Source organism: Thalassophryne amazonica, chromosome 18, assembly GCF_902500255.1.
Source record: "Thalassophryne amazonica chromosome 18, fThaAma1.1, whole genome shotgun sequence".
Lineage (NCBI taxonomy): Eukaryota > Metazoa > Chordata > Actinopteri > Batrachoidiformes > Batrachoididae > Thalassophryne > Thalassophryne amazonica.
In genome coordinates, this window is record NC_047120.1 from 60,173,911 (window position 1) to 60,194,413 (window position 20,503).

Consider the following 20,503-nt stretch of genomic DNA (forward strand, 5'->3'; position numbering starts at 1 on the left):
AAGTACACACATATATGTCAGAAGGTGGGGGGGGGACATACCATATTCTGTCCCCCCTGGTTGAAAAGGTGGAGGGGGGGTCATGTACCCCCTATCCCCCACCAAATTGCGCCCATGATTATTTTGTACATGCTGATAGTGTCTATGAGACAGATCAGGTGGTAGCCAAGTGGATAAGGACCTGGGTTCCAATCCCAGTTGTGCTATTCTTTTGTCAGAAGGGAATGATTGTACAGCAAACATCATTAATAACTTAAAAAAATTGAGTGCACAAGTTTGAATTTATTTTCCCTAATCCACACAGGGTCGAATTTATACATAGATTCACTTAACTATAAGTGACACTGAAGGTTCTACAATGTCTTCTAAAACGTGACGAGGCCTATCAACTGGTGATCATGGTTGACTACAACACGTAGTTTGTCTTTGCCGGTGTAAAAAGGGGATGTTTGACAGCAGTTATTAGACTGACTCAGAACAACGGGAAAGTCCAAAGAACTCAGTAAAGCTCTAACAAGGAGATTTGTAGATTTACACAAGTTGAGGAGGTCTTGGAGTCATTTCTAAACTGCAGATTCCAAGAAAATCAGTTCAAACTAAAGCCTGCAGTAACTGTACTGCTGTTTCCTGTCGCTGGGGGCGCTGTTTTCTCATTTGTCTGTTGTGGTCTTTGAGCTTCCGGGTCACTTGCGGCCACGCGCGTGGAAACAGCAGCAATGGTTTTAAATATCTCCGTTTATTTATTTTTGTTGTCTTAAGCACTTTTAGTGGAAACTTTGTATTATTATTATTATTGTTATTCGTGTAGTGTGACTAGCAGATTGTGACGTCATGGCACCGGTGAGTTCTCAGCAGACGTGAAATTAAGTTTGTTTTTCTTTACAGTTTATTTATTTAATCTACTATTTAAAAAACTTAAAACTCAGAAGTTCTATAAAACTCCACAATGACGTTATTCAGTTTCATGTTAACTGCTGATTAAATTCTATTCATAACCATCTCTTAAAAATTAGGATGTTATTACCTCAAACCATAAACTGTGTTTTCATAACGCTTAGAACAAGGACTGTAGGAGAAAATAAAAGTCAGAATAATGTTTGCCCCACACGTACACACACACACAGTCTACCGGTTGCATGTTTGAGAACCTTCATTTATGTGAACTGGAGGATGAAACATTTGCTTATCACAAGACAAAATAAAGGAGCAGGAATTTCCATTGTCAAAGAAACGGCAACACAAACTGAAACAATTATGATAGGTGATGGCACAGTGCATTCTATAACCTCACCAGTAGATGACAATAAATCCCACAGAGTGTAGCTTTAAAGGAGAACCTGCCGCACAGGCTGCTGGCAGCATCCACAGGTTTCAGTCCTGATTCTAGCTGCTTGTTTCTGCTTCCTGTCTTCCACCGAACCACCAACAAATAAGTAAATATTAGCAAGCCAAAAGGTTTGAGGTCGGGGACCAAGAAACCAAAACCTGCCCCTGGAAATAAAAAAAAAAAAAAAAAAAGGTTGTTGGGAGGTTATTTTCGTGTTACTCACCTGATGGATCAGTGCTTAGATCCTTTGGATCCATCAGCAGCTGGTCTGTGTTTGGTTACATTGTAGATTTGAGATCAGGTTTTAGTTTTGGCTCCTGGACCTGGGCACCGTCCTCTTCACTTGTGTGTTTTCACTGCAGCCTCGGTCGAAGAAGCGGCGGCCGACATTCCGCCGCCTGCTGAAGACGAGTAGTGTGAAGCTGGAGAATAAGCTGAAGAACCGTCACTTCAAGCAGCAGAACATCGCCAAGAAGCAGCGTAAAGAGCAGAAGAGGCTACGTCAGGCGGTGAAGTCCACCACGCTGTCAACGCCACGCCCACTGGAGACGTACAGGAAGAGACCCGGTAGGATTATATGACTTTATCCAAAGCTCGGCAGCTTCAGGAGGCTACAATTTCAAAAAGAAAAACGGGAAATGTTGAATTATCATGTTTATTTTGCAACACAAATCAAAGAGTTTACACCACTTAACCACCTTACAGCCTGGATGGGAACCACTCAGACAGAGAACCAGTACATTCCTACCCTTCTAAAGTAACTATCTGCTGCAGCCAGGAGTAACGTAGGTATGTCCTTGGCTGGGTGGGAAATTTTGGCATGTCTTTGTCCAGGGGGCACTGTGGGCATATCCTAGTCCTTCTCCTGCCACTGGAGTCCTGAACACTGAGGCACCTGTGTGCTGTTTCATGACCAGAAACATTTTTTTTAATAGAAGTGGTTAAACGTGGAAACCACACCCCCATCTCCACCTCTGAAGATAAAGGATTGAGCGTCAGGTGGTTTATAGTTTCTTTGTTGCTGCTGACTGGGTTTTGTTTTTCCTGTGATGCACTGAGCTTTGACATCTGACTCTGAACAGATGAGGAGGAGGAGGAGGAGTTTCTGGATAGTTTGCCGACAGACATGATGGAGGAAGACGACCTGCAGCAGATGAGGGCCATGGCTCGCAAAGCTTCCTTCCTGACCAGAGACCTGTCATCATGGTAATCATGGTGAAGATATATTAATCACCTCGCATGCTTTTTTTCACGCACGTGTGCACGCTGTCACCCTTTTTTCTTATATCTTGGCACCACCCAGCGAGCCAGTGCATGGCAGCAAAAAAAGGAAGTCGGACCTGATGCGGAGTTATGAGAAGATCCCCCGGAAGATGGCAAGAACAGAGGAGAAGGAAGTGATTCATCTGCTGCCCATCAAGGACAAGACGGGCATCATCCCGCAGAGCATGGAGAAAGGTTGGACGTTCCGGGAAATGGGTATCACCAGCTTTTGAGACAATGAATCTTTTCTGACGTGGTTGTTTTATTTTCCGTCTTGCTTCATGTCTGCAGTTGTCAAACCACAGCCGACAGAAGAGGAAGAGGATGAAGAACAAGTTGAATTGGAAGAAACCGGTATAGGTGACCTTTGACCTCACACTACAGTGAATCTTTAAATGTATTTTTAATATACTTCTGTCTGGAAATGTCAGCAGTGAGCCAACTGGTGGTTGTAAAGTGGGTGTATCTTAGTGAGCATTGAGAACCACGCCTCTCTTGTCTTCGGTGAGAGTGGTGAATATGTGTAGTTTGTCCTCCTGCACAGATGGGGAAGAAGAGAGCACCGAGCAGCTCACAGAAGCAGAGCAAGAGAAATTCAGAGTCCAGAAACTAAACAAGCGGAAGCTGGCCATCGCGAACCTCGGTTCAGCCGTTGTTTCCGACCCCGTCAACAACGTAAGATGCACCAAGCTCAAGCAGTGCACATGCTCACTAAAGAATGGTCACAAACCCTCATCTTGGGGTTGGGAGGGAGGGGGTCACCTGTCCTGCATGTTTTCCAACGCTCACTGATCCACCCACTGCTGTTTAACTAAATCAGTCATGCTTAACCAATCAAGACCCAGAAAACACTAGACATGACTAATCACGGGGGTGGGTGATCTTCAGGAACAGGGTTGCTGAGCCCTGAGCTAACGTCTAGTTTGTCACAAAACCTGTATGCTGAAAGTTTCGGATTTAGCTGTTAGCCTAGAAAGTGATATTGTTTGTAATTTTTGTATTTTTAGATGAATTTGTGATGTCACGCTGTGTGTCTTAGATTAAGCGTCTAAAGGAGCTGCGTGGGATGATGATGGAGTCGGATCCCTGTGTGGCAGTGACAGTCAGGAAGCTGGTGATGGTTTCTGTGATGGAGGTCTTCAAAGATATTGTTCCCACTTACAGGATACGACCTTTAACACCAGCAGAGAAGGCCGCCAAGGTATTATATATGTGTGTTCATTTGTGCCAATCTCCGTATCCCCGTGGACTTTGTTCTGACCCTGTTTGGTCCAGGCCCTAAGTCCCTGTGGACTTTCTTTGGACCAAGCTTTGTGTCCCTGTGGACTTTGTGTGAACCCGTTTCCCTGTCCCCACCTACACTTCCATGTCCATGTCCTTGTCCAAGTCCTGTAACTCTTCCTGGGAGATTACGAGGTGTTCCCAAGCCAGCTGGGGAAAATAATCCCTGCAGCATGTCCTGGGTCTTCCCTGGGGCATCCTCCCAGTTGGATATGCCTGAAAGACCTCGCTAGGGAGAAGACCGGTACACATCCTCACCAAATGCCTGAACCACCTCAGGTGGCTTCTTTCAGTGTGAAGAAGCAGTGGCTCTTCTCTGAGTCCCTCCCAGATATTTGAGCTTTTCACCCTGTCCCGGGATGTAAATCTAGATAGCCAACAGAGGAATCTTATTTCTGCCGATTGTATCCACGATCTTGTTCTTTCAGTCATTACCCAAAGTTCATGACTGTAGGTGAAAGTAGTACTGTAAATCCAGAGTCTCGCCTTCTGGCTCAGATCTTTCCTCACCACGACGGTCCAGTACAGCATCTCCAAAACATCAGATACAACTCCAGTCCATCTGCTGGCCTTCAGCTCGTCTGTATTGCTGGATCTGATGTCTCTCACCTTCCTCTTGACAAGACCCCATCAAAATCTATGAGGTATTGTCTATGTGGTCAATCCAGTACAGTAGTTATCCTCAAAGTGTTCCTCGGGTACCACCTGACCCACACTTTTTCCATCTCCCCCTGTTCTGCCACAAGCTGATTAGCTTATTCAGGTGTCTGCTAGTACTTGATTGGCTACACTGTTTCTGTAGCGATTTACAGTGATGCCTCACATTCACACACATGCACTCACCGATGTCAGTGTGCTGCCATGCAAGATGTCACATACACCTGCTCATCAGGAGTGATTAAGGGCCTTACCCAAGGGACCTTATGGATTTTTCTGGTCTCATGGGGATTTGGAGTTAGGATCACAAGTGCAAATAAAATGACTGCTATCCATGAATATACAAATCCCTGTTTGAAACCTGTAATCAATCTGTTTAAGTAAATCTCTGAATTTAGTTTCCTTGTCATTTCTCGTTGTTCAGGTGAAGAAAGAGACTCAGCAGCTGCGAGAATTTGAAGAAGGTTTGGTGAGTCAATACAAGTTCTACCTGGATGATCTGGATCAGACCATCAGAGGTACACAGGCACATAATGTAATTAGGCACTAGATGTCTGGGGGAAAAAAACAGAAACCACCAGGACTGTAATGTTGGATTGTCCCACCTCCTTCCTGTTCAGACTGGAAACAGAAGAAGAAGAAACGTGCTCAGGCGGTAGCTTTGGAGTCGTACTGCAGCCTGGCTGAAGTTGCCATTCGTTGCCTGTGTGAGTTGCTGCTTGCTTTGCCTCACTTCAACTTCCATAACAACATTATTGTCGTTCTCGTCCCGCTGATGAACGACTCCCTCAAAAAGGTGAGAGGCAAAATAAGTGCGTGTTGTTGCTCACCATGCACCATGGCTCATATCACACGGGGCCCCGGGTCACTCAGATTACTCTCTGTGTTGTTCCAGGTGTCTGCTATGTGCTGCGATGCGTTCAGGAAACTCTTTGAGCAGGACAAATTGGGCGGAGCTACGCTGGCAGCTGTGCGAGTCATTTCGGGCCTTGTCAAGAGCCTCAACTACAACGTGAAACCCGAGGTAACAAATCTGAGTCAGGTCAGGTCAGGATGACTTCAGATCTGTGTAACTATGATGTCACACATGATGTCATCTAACGCCGCCTACTGCAGGTGCTGCAGACTCTGCTCAGTCTGCGGATAAAGGAGGTGGAGCTGAAGAAGGACACGGAGGCCACGGCACCAAAGAAGAACTTCATGAACAACAAAGAGAAGAAGAAGAACCTGTCCAGGATGCAGAGAAAGGTTCGTCACAGAAAATAACTCATGCCGTGAACCAAACGGGGACAGATGCTGAGATTCCTAAACACGGGTAACCAAACCGTGGTTGGAGGACTGGAGGTGCATTTATAATGACATCATGTGAGGCATGTCTTTTTTTTTTTTTTCTTTTTTTTTTTTTTGGCACTTAGAATCGGTTTATGTTTTTATAGAAATTATTCACGTTGACTTATCTCCATTTTCCATATCATCCCAGCTTTTTCTGATTTGCGGCTGCATTGTCACATTTTTACCTCCGCCAGCACAGTTGGGCGGAGGTGAACAGCCTGTAACCCACAATTTTACATATATTGTTATGAAATATTTACAGAGGATTCATACCCTGATAGGCGAGAACTGATTCAGTTTTCAAGATTATAGGTCAAAGGTCAAAGTCAGGAAAAATCTTGGAAAATCCCTATCCTTTGACATTGAACGAATTTTCAAAGATTCATAACTGTGTCAAAAAAGATAGAATTTTTTCATATTTGGGAGTGTTATGTAGAATGGTATCATTTATAGACTGACAAATTTTGATCCAGATCTGATCCGGATTACAGATTTTGTGGCCATTTCAAAACCCTATTTAATGTATATTTGACATTATATCTTAATCAAACATGGCTCAGTCATGCTCAGATTTAAAAGTGAAGTGCAGACTGGCACTCACTTTTGCCTGACAAATTTTGATCCGGATCTGAATCAGATTATAGATTTTGTGGCCATTTTAATTTAATATTGAAATGCCCATTTGGTGTACATTTTGCATTATAGCTCAACCAAATGTGCCTCAGTCACTCTCATATTTCTGTTATGGATTTACTTACCTACACCACCAAACTTGGATGGAATTTCCAATTTTATGTCTGTTTGTCTGTCTTCCAATTATCAGTCAGAAACCAAATGCCGAAAAGCAGTGACAAATTGTGCATAGCAGAGATAACCAATGTTCTGTGAAAATTATCTGAAAAAGAATTCAGAAACTGAAAAAGTTGGAAAAAAAAAAAAAACTGACACCACCACAGAAAACTTTGATTCAAGTTCATGAACTAAATACATCCTCCTGACATTTCATCACATCTAATTTAGCTTATGAAAAGCCACTTGTAACATGACTTTGACTTTGAAATTTTTTTCCAAGGAAAAAATTTGTGGAATTGGAAACTAGTGTTGGCAGAGGTTTGTGTTCTTCTATCATATTGTTATAATGGTTCATGCACGGACGAGTGGACAGTATTTTTAAAAACTTCTTCTCTAAAGTGGTTTGTAAAATGCAATTCAGGCAGGAGTAAATTAACCATCAGTTTGAAACTTAGTTTGTCTTTGATCTCCATGTTTAATTCCTTAGTAAATAACAAGAACACATCATTCTAAATGTTCTTGGTGTAAGTATGTTCATGCATGAGGTGGTGGCCGTCACAATGAGTCTGATCCACGTTGTTTGTGTTCAGTGGAAGAAAGCCGAGGAGAAGCTGGAGAAGGAGCTGCTGGAGGCTGAAGCCTCAGAGAGCAAATTCAAGAAGATTAAACTGGTAATAAAATGAAGATGATCCAAAATGTGACAAAGCAACCAGACTGTCTGTTCATCTTCATACCTGCTCTTCCTCAGCACACAGAGACACTGAATATCGTCTTCCTCATCTACTTCAGGATCCTGAAGAAAGCTCAGAAGTCTGTACTGCTGCCCAGTGTGCTCCAGGGACTCGCAAAGTAACACACCGTTAATGCTAATGTTTCATACGTAGCTCAACATATAGCTATAGTACACACGCTAACATGGCATTAATGCTAATGTTTCATACATAGATCAATCTACAGCCACAACATAAATGCTTGCACGCCATTCATGGTAATGTTTCTTACGTAGCTCAACATGCATCATGCATACAGCATGCATACTAACAAGCCGATCATATGATTTGTTCAGATGTAGCTTAACGTACATCTATAACACACACACTAACACACTATTAATGCTAATGTTTCATACATAGTTCAAGGTACAGCCACAGCACACACATTAAGAGGACGTTAATGCTAATGTTTCATATGTAGCTCTACTATGCGAGCGCACCGTTAATACTAGTGTTTCTTATGTAGCTCAACATACAACCATAGCATGCACACTTACACGCTGTTAATACTAATGTTCCATAAGTAGCTCAGTATACAGCCATAGCATGTACACGCTAACACACCATTAATACAAATTTTCCATGAGTAGCTCAGTATATGGCCATAGCACGCACACTAACACACCGTTAATACTAATGTTTCATATGTAGCTCAGTATACAGCCATAGCACGCACACTAACACACTCTTAATACTAATGTTCCATCGAGGGTTTTCAATCACGTGACCGATTTGCTGCAGGACAGGTTCCGTCTCCATTCTGGATTGCAAGGAGGCTGGCGTGTGATAGAAAAATGGAGAGAATGTACAGTTATTATGATGCTTTAAATGCTCGAGATAAAGCTATTTATCGTGATAAATGTGTAGCAGTTGGTTCAGTGGATCCATATCTTATACCAGATAGTGAATTTAGTGGTGATGTAACGAACTGGCCGACAGTGTCACACTGCGATATTGTGAACTAGGAAGCTGCCGACCAGGTCAGCCTCGCCGGCCTCCTGCAGAGCATCACAGCAGAGCTCTGAAAGCGGAGGTCGTCTTGAAGTCCTGAGCGATTTCTCTCACCAGGCACTAGAAGGGCAGCTTGCGGATCAGCAGCTCAGTGCTCGAGGACCACAATGTAAATAAGCATCCGTATTGGAAGCGATCTTGTGTTATCCTCGGCGGTATTTTTATGTATTCTTATATAATTTTATTGCCGAATAAAATAAAATTCTGGGAGCAGTGGATTTCTGGTAGTGGCGGATCTCTCTCAGCACCCCGGTGCCGTGAGGCTTCTTCACACTGACGTTGAAGCTTCTGCAATTGTTCACCAAATGCACGTAGCATGTCACAGCGGCCGCCACGTCGTAATCCAGAATGGCCGCGGGACACAAAATGACGTGACCGATATGTCACATGAAAACCCTCTATACATAGCTAAGTATACAGCCATAGCATGTACACGCTAACACACTGTTAATACTAATGTTTCATAAGTAGCTCAGTATGCAGCCATAGCATGCACAGAAACACACCGTTAATGCTAATTATTATATGTAGCTCATTATGCAGCCATAGCACGCATAGAAACACACCGTTAATACTAATGTTTCATACGTACCTCAGTATACAGCCATAGCATGTACACGCTAACACACTGGTAATACTAATTTTCCATAAGTAGATCAGTATACAGCCATAGCATGCACACTAACACACCGTTAATAGTAATGTTTCATACGTAGCTCAGTATACAGCCATAGCATGCATAACATACCATTTAATGCTGATGTTTCATATGTAGATCGGCGTACAGCCATAGCATGTACATGCTAACACACTCTTAGCATATGTAGCATGCGCATGTTAACATGCTGTTAGCACTTTAATGCCAATTTTTTAATAAACAGCTCAAAGTACAACCATAGAACACACGTGCTAACACCTCATTGGGAAGTAAGTGTCCATATTTGATACATAGATCAAAGTAACACTGAAGGACATGTCTGTTAACTGTTAGTATATAGGAATCATAGCACAAATATATTGACTTTAAAAAAGTTAAATGTCTTTATAAAATTGATTTGAGTAGAAACCAATCAGCACTGATGGTGGGTGTAGCTAGTAAACTGTCAGATGACCTGCAATGGATTCTGTACCTTCATCAGGTTTGCTCATCTGATCAACCTGGAGTTCTTTGATGATCTGTTGAATGTGCTGCAGAACCTCATCCAATCAGGAGTAAGTACTCAGTTGTACCCACCTACATAGAACTTCCATTTCCACAGTGCCTGATTGATTGAGTGATTGGTTCTTTTGTAGGATCTGACCAATCGTGAGACTCTGTTGTGCACCCAGACGGTGTTCACCATTCTGTCTGGACACGGTCAGTTTTCTGTAGTTCCACTTTTTAACTTTACAGGAAACGGCAACAAAAAACACTTTTTTTTCCCTCTGTGTTTCAGGTGATGTTCTGAACATCGACCCACTGAAGTTTTACTCTCAGCTTTACAAAATGATGCTGATGCTTCATGCAGGTCAGAGTTCATGGTTTACTCCTTATTTTAGGCAGAAAATGTATTTATTTTGTGCACAAGTCTTTTTTTTTTAATGTCAACACTTAGACTGCTGCAGAAAGACAATTTTATAAGTCTTCATATAGAAACTAAAACTGAAGTAGTTTTCTTTTTGTCCCCCGCCTCACGCCCTGTGACTGCTGTGATAGGCATCAATACCCCGTGACCCTTAATTGGAATAAGCGGGTATAGAAAATGGATGGATGGATGTAGTTTAGTTTTTTGTTCCATCAATAAATGTAATATATAAAAACCGCATTTTACAGCTCATTGGAGTGTACTGACAACTACTGTTTAAGTAATTTAAAGCAGTTGCTGTAATACAACCCCTGGCAATAATTATGGAATCACCGGCCTCAGAGGATGTTCATTCAGTTGTTTAATTTTGTAGAAAAAAAGCAGATCACAGACATGACACAAAACTAAAGTCATTTCAAATGGCAACTTTCTGGCTTTAAGGAACACTATAAGAAATCAGGAAAAAAAAATTGTGGCAGTCAATAACGGTTACTTTTTTAGACCAAGCAGAGGGAAAAAAATATGGAGTCACTCAGTTCTGAGGAATAAATTATGGAATCACCCTGTAAATTTTCATCCCCAAAACTAACACCTGCATCAGATCAGATCTGCTCATTAGTCTGCATCTAAAAAGGAGTGATCATACCTTGGAGAGCTGTTGCACCAAGTGGACTGACATGAATCATGGCTCCAACACGAGAGATGCCAGTTGAAACAAAGGAGAGGATTATCAAAGTCTTAAAAGAGGGTAAATCATCACGCAATGTTGCAAAAGATGTTGGTTGTGCACAGTCAGCTGTGTCTAAACTCTGGACCAAATACAAACAACATGGGAAGGTTGTTAAAGGCAAACATACTGGTAGACCAAGGAAGACATCAAAGCGTCAAGACAGAAAACTTAAAGCAATATGTCTCAAAAATCGAAAATGCACAACAAAACAAATGAGGAATGAATGGGAGGAAACTGGAGTCAACGTCTGTGACCGAACTGTAAGAAACCGCCTAAAGGAAATGGGATTTACATACAGAAAAGCTAAACGAAAGCCATCATTAACACCTAAACAACAACAAAAAAAAAGTTACAATGGGCTAAGGAAAAGCAATTGTGGACTGTGGATGACTGGATGAAAGTCATATTCAGTGATGAATCTCGAATCTGCAGCGGGCAAGGTGATGATGCTGGAACTTTTGTTTGGTGCCGTTCCAATGAGATTTATAAAGATGACTGCCTGAAGAGAACATGTAAATTTCCACAGTCATTGATGATATGGGGCTGCATGTCAGGTAAAGGCACTGGGGAGATGGCTGTCATTACATCATCAATAAATGCACAAGTTTACATTGATATTTTGGACACTTTTCTTATCCCATCAATTGAAAGGATGTTTGGGGATGATGAAATCATTTTTCAAGATGATAATGCATCTTGCCATAGAGCGAAAACTGTGAAAACATTCTTTGCAAAAAGACACATAGGGTCAATGTCATGGCCTGCAAATAGTCCGGATCTTAACCCAATTGAAAATCTTTGGTGGAAGTTGAAGAAAATGGTCCATGACAAGGCTCCAACTTGCAAAGCTGATCTGGCAACAGCAATCAGAGAAAGTTGGAGCCAGATTGATGAAGAGTACTGTTTGTCACTCATTAAGTCCATGCCTCAGAGACTGCAAGCTGTTATAAAAGCCAGAGGTGGTGCAACAAAATACTAGTGATGTGTTGGAGCGTTCTTTTGTTTTTCATGATTCCATAATTTTTTGAGTGATTCCATATTTTTTTTTCCCCTCTGCTTGGTCTAAAAAAGTAACAGTTACTGACTGCCACAATTTTTTTTTTCTGATTTCTCATAGTGTTTCTTAAAGCCAGAAAGTTGCCATTTGAAATGACTTTAGTTTTGTGTCATGTCTGTGATCTGCTTTTTTTCTACAAAATTAAACAACTGAATGAACATCCTCCGAGGCCGGTGATTCCATAAGTTTTGCCAGGGGTTGTATTACAGCTGGAGACCACAATGCACAGTTTGTGTGGATGTGTAACAGCAATGTTGTTGTTGTTGCTGTTGTTCTTAAATAGATAAAGATGTCTTATTTGCGAAAAGCTTGATGTGGAAATCTGGTGGTGGTCAGTCGGTACTTCATGTCACCTGATAGAACAGAGTTCCACCAGGTGTTTGTAATGTCATAAAGCAAAAATGTGGGAAAAAAAAAAAAAGTATAATTAAAAATTTTGAAGCAGATTCTGATCGCCACCAAAATATAATCAACTGCTACTTGAGTCAAGGAAAATCGTTTCATCATAATTCATAAACTATTTCTTTCAAAGCTTCTACAGACAGTGATGATGTTACTATGCCCCCTACTGGTTGGTGGATAACTGTGTAGTATCAGATGAATACTTTTGTTTTTTATTTTCCAGTTGCCAGTACTTGTATTTGAATTCCATCTTACTGTTTGTCTCAGGGGAATCTGATAATGACACCATCATCATGCTGCAGTGCCTGGATGCTATGCTGACCCGCCGTAGGAAGCAGGTGACCCTGCAGAGGGCGATGGCGTTCATCAAGCGTCTGAGCACGCTCAGTCTGCATGTTCTGCCAAATGCTGCTGTGGGGATTCTTGCTGTTAACCGGGTCACCATGCATGTGAGTGTGTGTATGTGTGTGTGTGTGTGTGTATATACATACACACTTTCTACAAGTGGTCCTTCGAGCCGGATTGTTAATTCTAAGAATTGGCAGTCAACCAAGTGTGATGTAGCGTCAGGGTTTTTTTTTTCCCCCAATGTTGGGCTTTGGCACTCTTTGGGTTTTGTATCACCTTGGTTAGTGGGGGGGCACAATTTGAAGTAGCAAATACGCTTAATGCAAACTTGTGTGTTTCGGGAGGGGACAAAATCTCAAACATCACAAAAAAATGTACACTCGCGTGAGGAGGTTTTTCAAACAATGAAAAACTGTAATGGAAACATGCTATTACAGGTGACATGACATGTTAATAAATAACACAGTACATGTGGATGTAGGATGCAACAGAGTTTGTTGAAGAGATGACATTACAGTAATGTTGAATTTTAAAAAAACACAAGGAACTAGAAATATTTAGCGGGACTTTCCCTTCTATTGGAATAACAGAACATTTAATTGCTCAACAGAAATGCTGTACACAATACATGCTGCAGGTACACACTCTGGAGGATCCTTGTGTATCGCTGGAATGACTTTGCCAGATACAACAGTTCCTCCCAGACCTGACCTGCAGCAGAGAAAGTTGAAGTGCATGAGGAAAAATGAGCAGGACTGAGAAAAATATAAATAGCTTCATACTTAAAGTTTCCCAGTCAGTCACTTCCAGAAATATTTTTGTGGCGGGAATAACTTCAGAGTGACAGCAGCACCATAGATTTGTGCTACTGAAACAGGCAGAGATTGTATGTCTCGCGTGTGTGTGTCTCAGTCATTCCCTCGGTGTGACTTCCTGTTGGATAACGAGGTTCATGGCAGTGGACTCTACCTACCGGAACTCGACGAACCTGAATACTGCAACGCTCAGAACACAGCACTGTGGGAGCTTCACACACTGCAGGTACACACTTGAGGACACAACAGCAGATGCGGCAGAGCGAGATCTTTGTGTTATTCCATGCACAAACACACAAGTGTGTGACATCATGGCATGTGTTGCAGAGACATTACCACCCGGTTGTGAGGCAGTTTGCCGTCCACCTGAGTGTCGGAGCGCTGAGTGAAGGGTCAGCGGCACTCGGCGTGGAGCTGAGCCGCAGGTATGAACACATCTAAAGAAGCGTTCCTCTGCTCTCACATGGCTTTGTGCTGAATGTGGTATCAGATTTCACAAGACACAAACCAAATCCATGAACAAGACTCAGCTGTCAATCCCAGCATGCACTGCATAGTGTTTTGTGTCCGTTATGACATCACAATCTGGTCTGATCCAAATTGTGATGTCACAGCATCATGGCGGAACAGATAAGAAAACTGATCCAATCGAGGTTCTAGTCTCTATTGGAGGGTCAAGTACTGAAAATCTATACTCAAGTACAGTTAGTATTATGTATTTTAAAAAGTACCTAGTTAATAAATAATGCAAAGTACGTTATTTTCTATTAGGGAGGTGTGGTGGCCACGTGAAGGCTCCTAGTTCCATACCATCTGTGCACGATCTAAATTTGATGTTGAACAGGAATATGGTGTAAAACGTCAAATTAACATTGCAGATCAGCATCCGCTGTGGTGACTCCGAGCAAGTAGGGAGAAGCTGAAAGAACCCAAAGCCGAACATTTCCAAGCTCGCTTCGAAGTTTGTAGTTCAGGTCAAAATAAGAAACCAAATAAACAGCACATTTAGTTTCCTTACTTGATACGATCCCGACTGTAGTTGACGTTGTACCGCCTACGCTAAAACCACACCACCCAAAACATACTCTGCTTGATTCAATGATCATTTACGTGGCCTCAAGCATAAGTCGAGAGGCCTAGAGCGAAAATGGTGTAGCTCAAAACTAGAAGTATTCCACCTTGGCGTGATGCTATTCTGGTCTATAAGCATGCACTATTGGCTACAAAATGGGCCTACTACTCTGATTTGATCAACAAAAACAAGTATTATTCAAAGTCCTTGTTCAACACAGTGGCAACACTAATTCAAGGACAACCACCTGCAAGTCGCTCTCCATTTACTGCTCAAGATTTCCTACATTACCTTCAAAAGAAAATAGATGAAATTAGGTCTAATATATCCCAGCAGTTAGTGCCATCACTGACACCTCACCTAGATTTACTGAATTTGATATTATCTCACTGGGTACGCTGAAGAAAATTGTAATTTCTGAGAAATGTACATGTCTTTTTCGCCCTATATCAATGACACTGTTTAAGGACCTGTGGTCTACACTTGGGGCTACTCTATTGTAAATTATTAACCTGTCACTAACCTCAGGATCTGTTCCTAAACCTATCACTTTGTTTCTGTGTAGGCTCTCAGTTGTCCAGGTGGTTTCCATAGTAGAGAAGCTTGAATCTTCGACTATCACTTTGTTCTAAAATCCTTTAAAAAGTAGTTTTGCAGCAGCTTGTGGACCACCTTACTGAGAGTAACCTCTTTGAGCCACTGCAATCTGCATTTAGAATGCACCATTCCACAGAGACAGTGCTTACTAAATGGTAAAAGATCTCCTGCTCGCTATGGATTTGGACACCACCACTGTTCTGTTGCTGTTAGAGCTTAGCACTGCATTCGACGTTGTATTCAACTCGATAGGTTGGAGAATCACTTTGGAATTGCTGGGAATGTCCTTGTATGGTTGACATCCTACCTAACCAGTTGCTCTCACTGTGTCCTGTACAATAACATCACCTGAAACGTTCAGATGAAATTTTGGGTTCCACAGTGATCCGTCTTAGGCCCACTGCTTTTTTCCCTTTATATAGCACCCCTTGGGCATCTACTGTGACGTTATGGGATTACTTTTCACTACTGTGCTGATGATACTCAGTTATACATGCCGATAACTGTGGGTAATCTCATACACATCAATATTTTCGAGGATTGCCTTGCTTCAGTGAAAAGCTGGATGTATAGCAATTTCTTACTTTTAAATTCAGAGAAGACCGAAATGATGGTCCTTGGTCCACAGGTCTTCCACCTGTGAAACATAGCGAAGATTCATCCCATCCTGTCTATGGCTGATGCAGAGACTCTGATCCATGAATTTGTCTCTTCTAGATTGAACTACTGCAATGTTCTATTCTCTGGTTTACTGCAGTTCAGCCTTAGGGTTCTCTAGTTGGTTCAAAATGCTGCTACCAGAAGTTTGACTAGAAGTATAAAGTTTGACCACATTACACCGATTTTAGCCTCCCTTTATTTGCATCCTGCCTCTGTGAGGTCTGATTTTAAGGTTCTGCTATTAACATAAAATTATTTGTGGATTAACACCTCCCTACCTAGCTGATTTAATTACACCCTATGTACCAGCCCGGGCTCTACACTCTCAGACCACAGGACTACTTTGTGCCCCTAAGGTTAAAGAAACGTCTGTGGGTCACAGAGCTTTCTCTTATTGTGCCCCTGTCTTGTGGATTGATCTCCCTGCAGATAGAAAACATTCACATTCCATAGAGACATTCAAGTCCAGACTAAAGACACATCTATTCTCTCTCTCGTATGACTAGCATACTGGCATAGTATGGAACTATGTTTCCTTTCCTTTTAATTCATATTATTAGCAATGGAGCAGGTTTTTGCCTCACTACATCTAAATTCTGGGTCTGTTAGTGAAGCACAGGGCTAGCTGCTGGTGACCACCTTACCCATTTCTTTGCTTCCTTGTGGATTTGCTGCTAGTGAAATAATGCCTCAGGTGCAGTTATTTCCGGCCAACTGATTCTGTTCTTTTTCTCTCAGTCCGAGGGACTGACAACACCAATGACTGATCCTGGCCCTGCACCCCAGGGCACTGGACTGACCTCAAGATGCCAAGCCTGTTGTACCACTGACCGGAGACCCTGCCCTGCACCCTACCGGTGCTGCACATGGATGCCTATGTATTAGAGACCCAAGATGGACTTCACTTTATTTTCAATGAAGGACTCTGTTTTTGTTGCTCTTCTTTTTATTCTGTTTGTAAATAAACTCTTGAACGAAGTGTAAAAACCTTATGACTGTTAGAATGGCCTAAGCAATGGGTCACCCCTCTAAGTCTGGTCTGCTTGACATTTCTTCCTCAGTATCAACAGAGGGAGTTTTTCCTTACCACTGTTGCCTGTGTGCTTGCTCAGGGAGGTTGGTAATGTTAGACGTTACTCGTTTGAAGCGCCTTGAGGCAGCTTTGTTGTGATTTGGCACTATACAAACAAAGAGACGTTTTGCCCGTGGGGTCTATGGGCTCTAGATTGGGTAGTATTTATAAAACAGGTAGGTGACATTTTTCAAGGGTGTTAATAAATTATGCAGTTTAGTTTAGTTAAGTTTCTATAATGATATGGGATGGCATGCAAGTCCAAAATGTACTTATCAAAGTTCATTGGTCACTATTGTTATGCAATATCCATAATTTCTCCAAAAATATTAGTCCTATCAACGTTCCATTTTGGCCACGTTCATCCTTGACTCAAACTACATAAGCATACCAAACGGCAAATATCAGCTCTCCCCAGTTTCTCCATGTTTAAAGGTACACACGTACTTACACAGAGGCCACTTCACTTTTAATATAGAGATGATTACCGCCCCCTGCTGGAATGGCGTGAGTCCAGAATGTAATTATCAATGTCCATTGCGCACTCTTTTTAGTGAATATCTGTAGTTTTTCCATCGTCAAGCATTTTTGGCTTTGCTATATTGTAAAGAACATGTGGAGTCTTTGTGAAATGTAGGAAGTGATGTCATAAACTGGTTCTGACATCATTCTCAGGTCTCCAGTGGAGCTGTTTAATGACTACAGTGACAAAGGAATGACCTTTAACCCTCCTGTGGCTACACCCACCACAAAGAAGAAGGTACAAAATAAAGCTTTGTCATGACTTATTTTAGTTTGGTTTTAAATGTAAAAATCAAAATGGTGTCTGTGATGCGCTAATGCTAACATGCTACATTTAGCTTGTTAATGGTGAGTGACTTTGATACATCGTATGTCGAGATTAATGTTAGCATGCTAATGTGAGGAGAAACATCAGGTTGATTTTTTGTTTGTTTTTAGGAACGACTTACAGATGGCGCGACACTGCTGGACGCTGAGCTTCAGCAGCACGTGGAGAACATTCTGACTGCTGCTATCGCACAGCAGGCGGAGCTAGACTTTACCACAGTGCACAGACCATTAAAGGGCAAGCAGTGACACATGCATGTGTGTTCTCCATCACATGCACTGACCTCAGCAGTGATCACTGACAGACAATAGAAACTGAATATTGCTTGACGTTCAGAATAAAAGCTTTCAGTGTCTGTTTGACATCAGATCTGGGAACGTGTCCGTGCAGCATGTTAACGCAGCCAACACACACCACCCCAGTTTCTGGATGATAACCACCTAGACAGATGACCAGTCCATCCCCACCTCTCCAAAATATCCATCTGCTGCAGCTAGGTGAAACGGGCATGTCCTTGGCCTGGTGGAATGTGGACCCTTCTCTATCCATTGAGGTCCTCAACCCTGAGACACCTGTATGCTGGATCATGTCCAGAGAAACGCAATAGCTGATGTTCCCTCTCACAGTGTCAGTGTTCTTCTCTTCTGAATCTCACTAAGTAACTGTTCATTTGACAATCATTCAAGCGGGACCTAGGGATCCTCCAAAGAGACCTGCTACCAAAGACATCCAGTCATCACCTTGGATCACTGGTTAGAGTGTTAAATCTCACTGGTTTATTTGCTAAAGGTCACGTCTGGCAGGTTCCAGGTAAGCGCTAGTACCTTCCACTGAAGTCATTCCTCATCCCACAAAAGTAGCAGCCAAGTCAAACTTTTGTCCATTCTCTAGGGTCCTCAGTACTGAGTTTCTGATGTGCTTGTACATGCACCACAAGGCCATTGTGTTGTGGTGTGTCTTACCCAAGTGACCCAAAATAACTGCTGATGATTTAAAAACAAAAAGCACCAAAAATATCCAGTGTCATGGGCAAGGACACGCCCACCTTTCACCTGGTTGCAGCAGATAGATGATTACTTTGCAGAAGTGGGGGTGGACTGGTTGTCTGTCTGGGTGGTTGCCTTTCAGGACCCAAGTCAATTCAGTACTCTGGACTGTGCAGTGAAGTGCATCACCAGCACATGCTGCCTGCCCTGATGGTGACTATTCAACTTGAACATCAAGAGTTACAGTGGGGGACTTTTTCCTGACCACTATGGCCTCCATGCTTGTTCAGGGGGGTTGGTGAAGTTAGACCGTGCCCCTGTGAAGCGCCTTGGGGGGGGGACTTGTGTTGTAAAGTCTTATTTTACAGTTTGTTTTTTACTTCAGATGTGCTAAATTCAATGAAGAATAGGAGTGAGACATTGATCAGTAGCAAATGTTCACCAATAGGTGGCAGCAAAACTCCAACTTCCAGCCAAACAGAATCTCTTTGGGATGTAAGTTTGAGTTTTTTAGCTGAGGTCAGTCTGGTTCAGCTCGCTGGTCTCATGACTCCACTCACCAGCAGCTGTTTTTTTAGCCATCATGAAAATAAGGGGGGGGGGGGGGAATCCTCTGTGTAATTTGTAACTGATGAGCAGGGTCTGGCTGTATGGACGCTCAGGTTTTGGGCCCGGTTATATTATTTTGGAAGGCTTGCTGAGAGCTGATTGGTGCAGATGTGCTGCCATAAAGAGAAAAAACATGCGCACACATTCCTGGTCTCCCTGCTGTTGATGTGAAGCAGCAAATCAGATGCTGGTTCACATCGTCCAGCTGTTTTCCCATTTTCGGTCAAAGTCCAGCTGCTGAATGTAGAAGTGTTTATGTGTCTCTCTGAGGACCAAAGACGCCACTCATGCAAAGGTCTTCAAACGTATCATACTGAGAGATGTGTATCATCTCAGCCCTACAGGCCCGTTGTTCATCTTTCAGCTGCCCCTGTTTTGTTCACGGTCGACACAGTGGATCCGGTACAGATCCACGCTGGGATTTGGCACAGGTTTTACGCTGGATGCCCTTGGTGATGCACCTCATTTTACCTGGAGTGGCACATACAGCCTCTGGTCTTCCTGAAATGTCTCCACACAGGAGCACATGGTCTGTGTCATTTCTGTGTGGGAGAGGCTGGGATGACACCGAGCCTTTGTGACATCATCAGTGACCTCTGTCTTTCAGAGAAGGAGAGACAGACGGACGTTATGGCAATACGGATGCCTTGTTTGTCATGCTGATAACGCTGTTTGAATTTGAGACCCCCTAAGACTATGTGATCCTGAAGATTAAACTGTATAATTGAAATGGACTTTATTATTTAGACATCAGAAGTTTATTTCATCATGACCCGGTCTCAGATAAGTGGCAGAAAATGAATGAATGAATAATCCTGATTTACTATATTTGATACAATTCTTTTTCTTCTGTACTTATTGTAGTACTTTTTTTCTGTATTATTTAAATATTGATACTTTGGCAAAACGTTTTTTTAGAAACTTTCATGCCAATAAAGCTTTTTTTATGGAATTGAAATTCAGAGACACGCAGACAGAGGCAGTGTTCTGCTTTGCATGCCTGCTGAGATCTGACTGCTGAGTGATGTGCAGCTCTGACACCAATATAGTGTGTGTGTATACAAGTATATATATATATATATGTATATATATGTGTGTGTGTGTGTGTATACAACTGCATCAGGAAAATAAATGTTGATAATTTTTCTCGACATTGTTCTGTCAACGCTTTCAACTTGTGGCTGTAATGATCACTGCAGCCACTAGGGGGCAGCAACAAGACTTGGACTGTTGTCGCATCAAAAAAGAAAAAAAAAAACAGGCTTCCTGTCCTAACATGGCGAAGACACAAGGAGTCTAGGGAT

The 20,503-nt window shown here is 42.4% G+C and overlaps 1 protein-coding gene across 3 annotated transcripts; it reads left to right on the forward strand.

The window, feature by feature from the left end:
* Positions 1 to 673: 673 nt before the first annotated feature.
* noc3l (NOC3-like DNA replication regulator) lies at positions 674 to 20,350 on the forward strand. 3 transcript variants are annotated; one of them, XM_034193208.1, is made up of 21 exons: positions 674 to 840; positions 1,690 to 1,894; positions 2,410 to 2,533; positions 2,631 to 2,785; positions 2,882 to 2,950; positions 3,135 to 3,265; positions 3,630 to 3,791; positions 4,953 to 5,046; positions 5,149 to 5,324; positions 5,424 to 5,552; positions 5,645 to 5,776; positions 7,243 to 7,323; positions 7,401 to 7,501; positions 9,576 to 9,648; positions 9,730 to 9,793; positions 9,873 to 9,944; positions 12,458 to 12,639; positions 13,451 to 13,579; positions 13,681 to 13,778; positions 17,430 to 17,514; positions 17,715 to 20,350. In XM_034193208.1, the coding sequence occupies exons 1-21, from the start codon at positions 832 to 834 to the stop codon at positions 17,850 to 17,852; spliced, it is 2,409 nt and encodes an 802-aa protein (XP_034049099.1). In that variant the 5' UTR covers positions 674 to 831; the 3' UTR covers positions 17,853 to 20,350. The 3 variants fall into 3 exon arrangements, with proteins under 3 accessions (XP_034049099.1, XP_034049101.1, XP_034049100.1); XM_034193210.1 differs by having other exon boundaries at positions 675 to 840; positions 2,882 to 2,944; XM_034193209.1 differs by having other exon boundaries at positions 675 to 840; positions 2,885 to 2,950.
* The last annotated feature ends 153 nt before the right edge of the window (positions 20,351 to 20,503 follow it).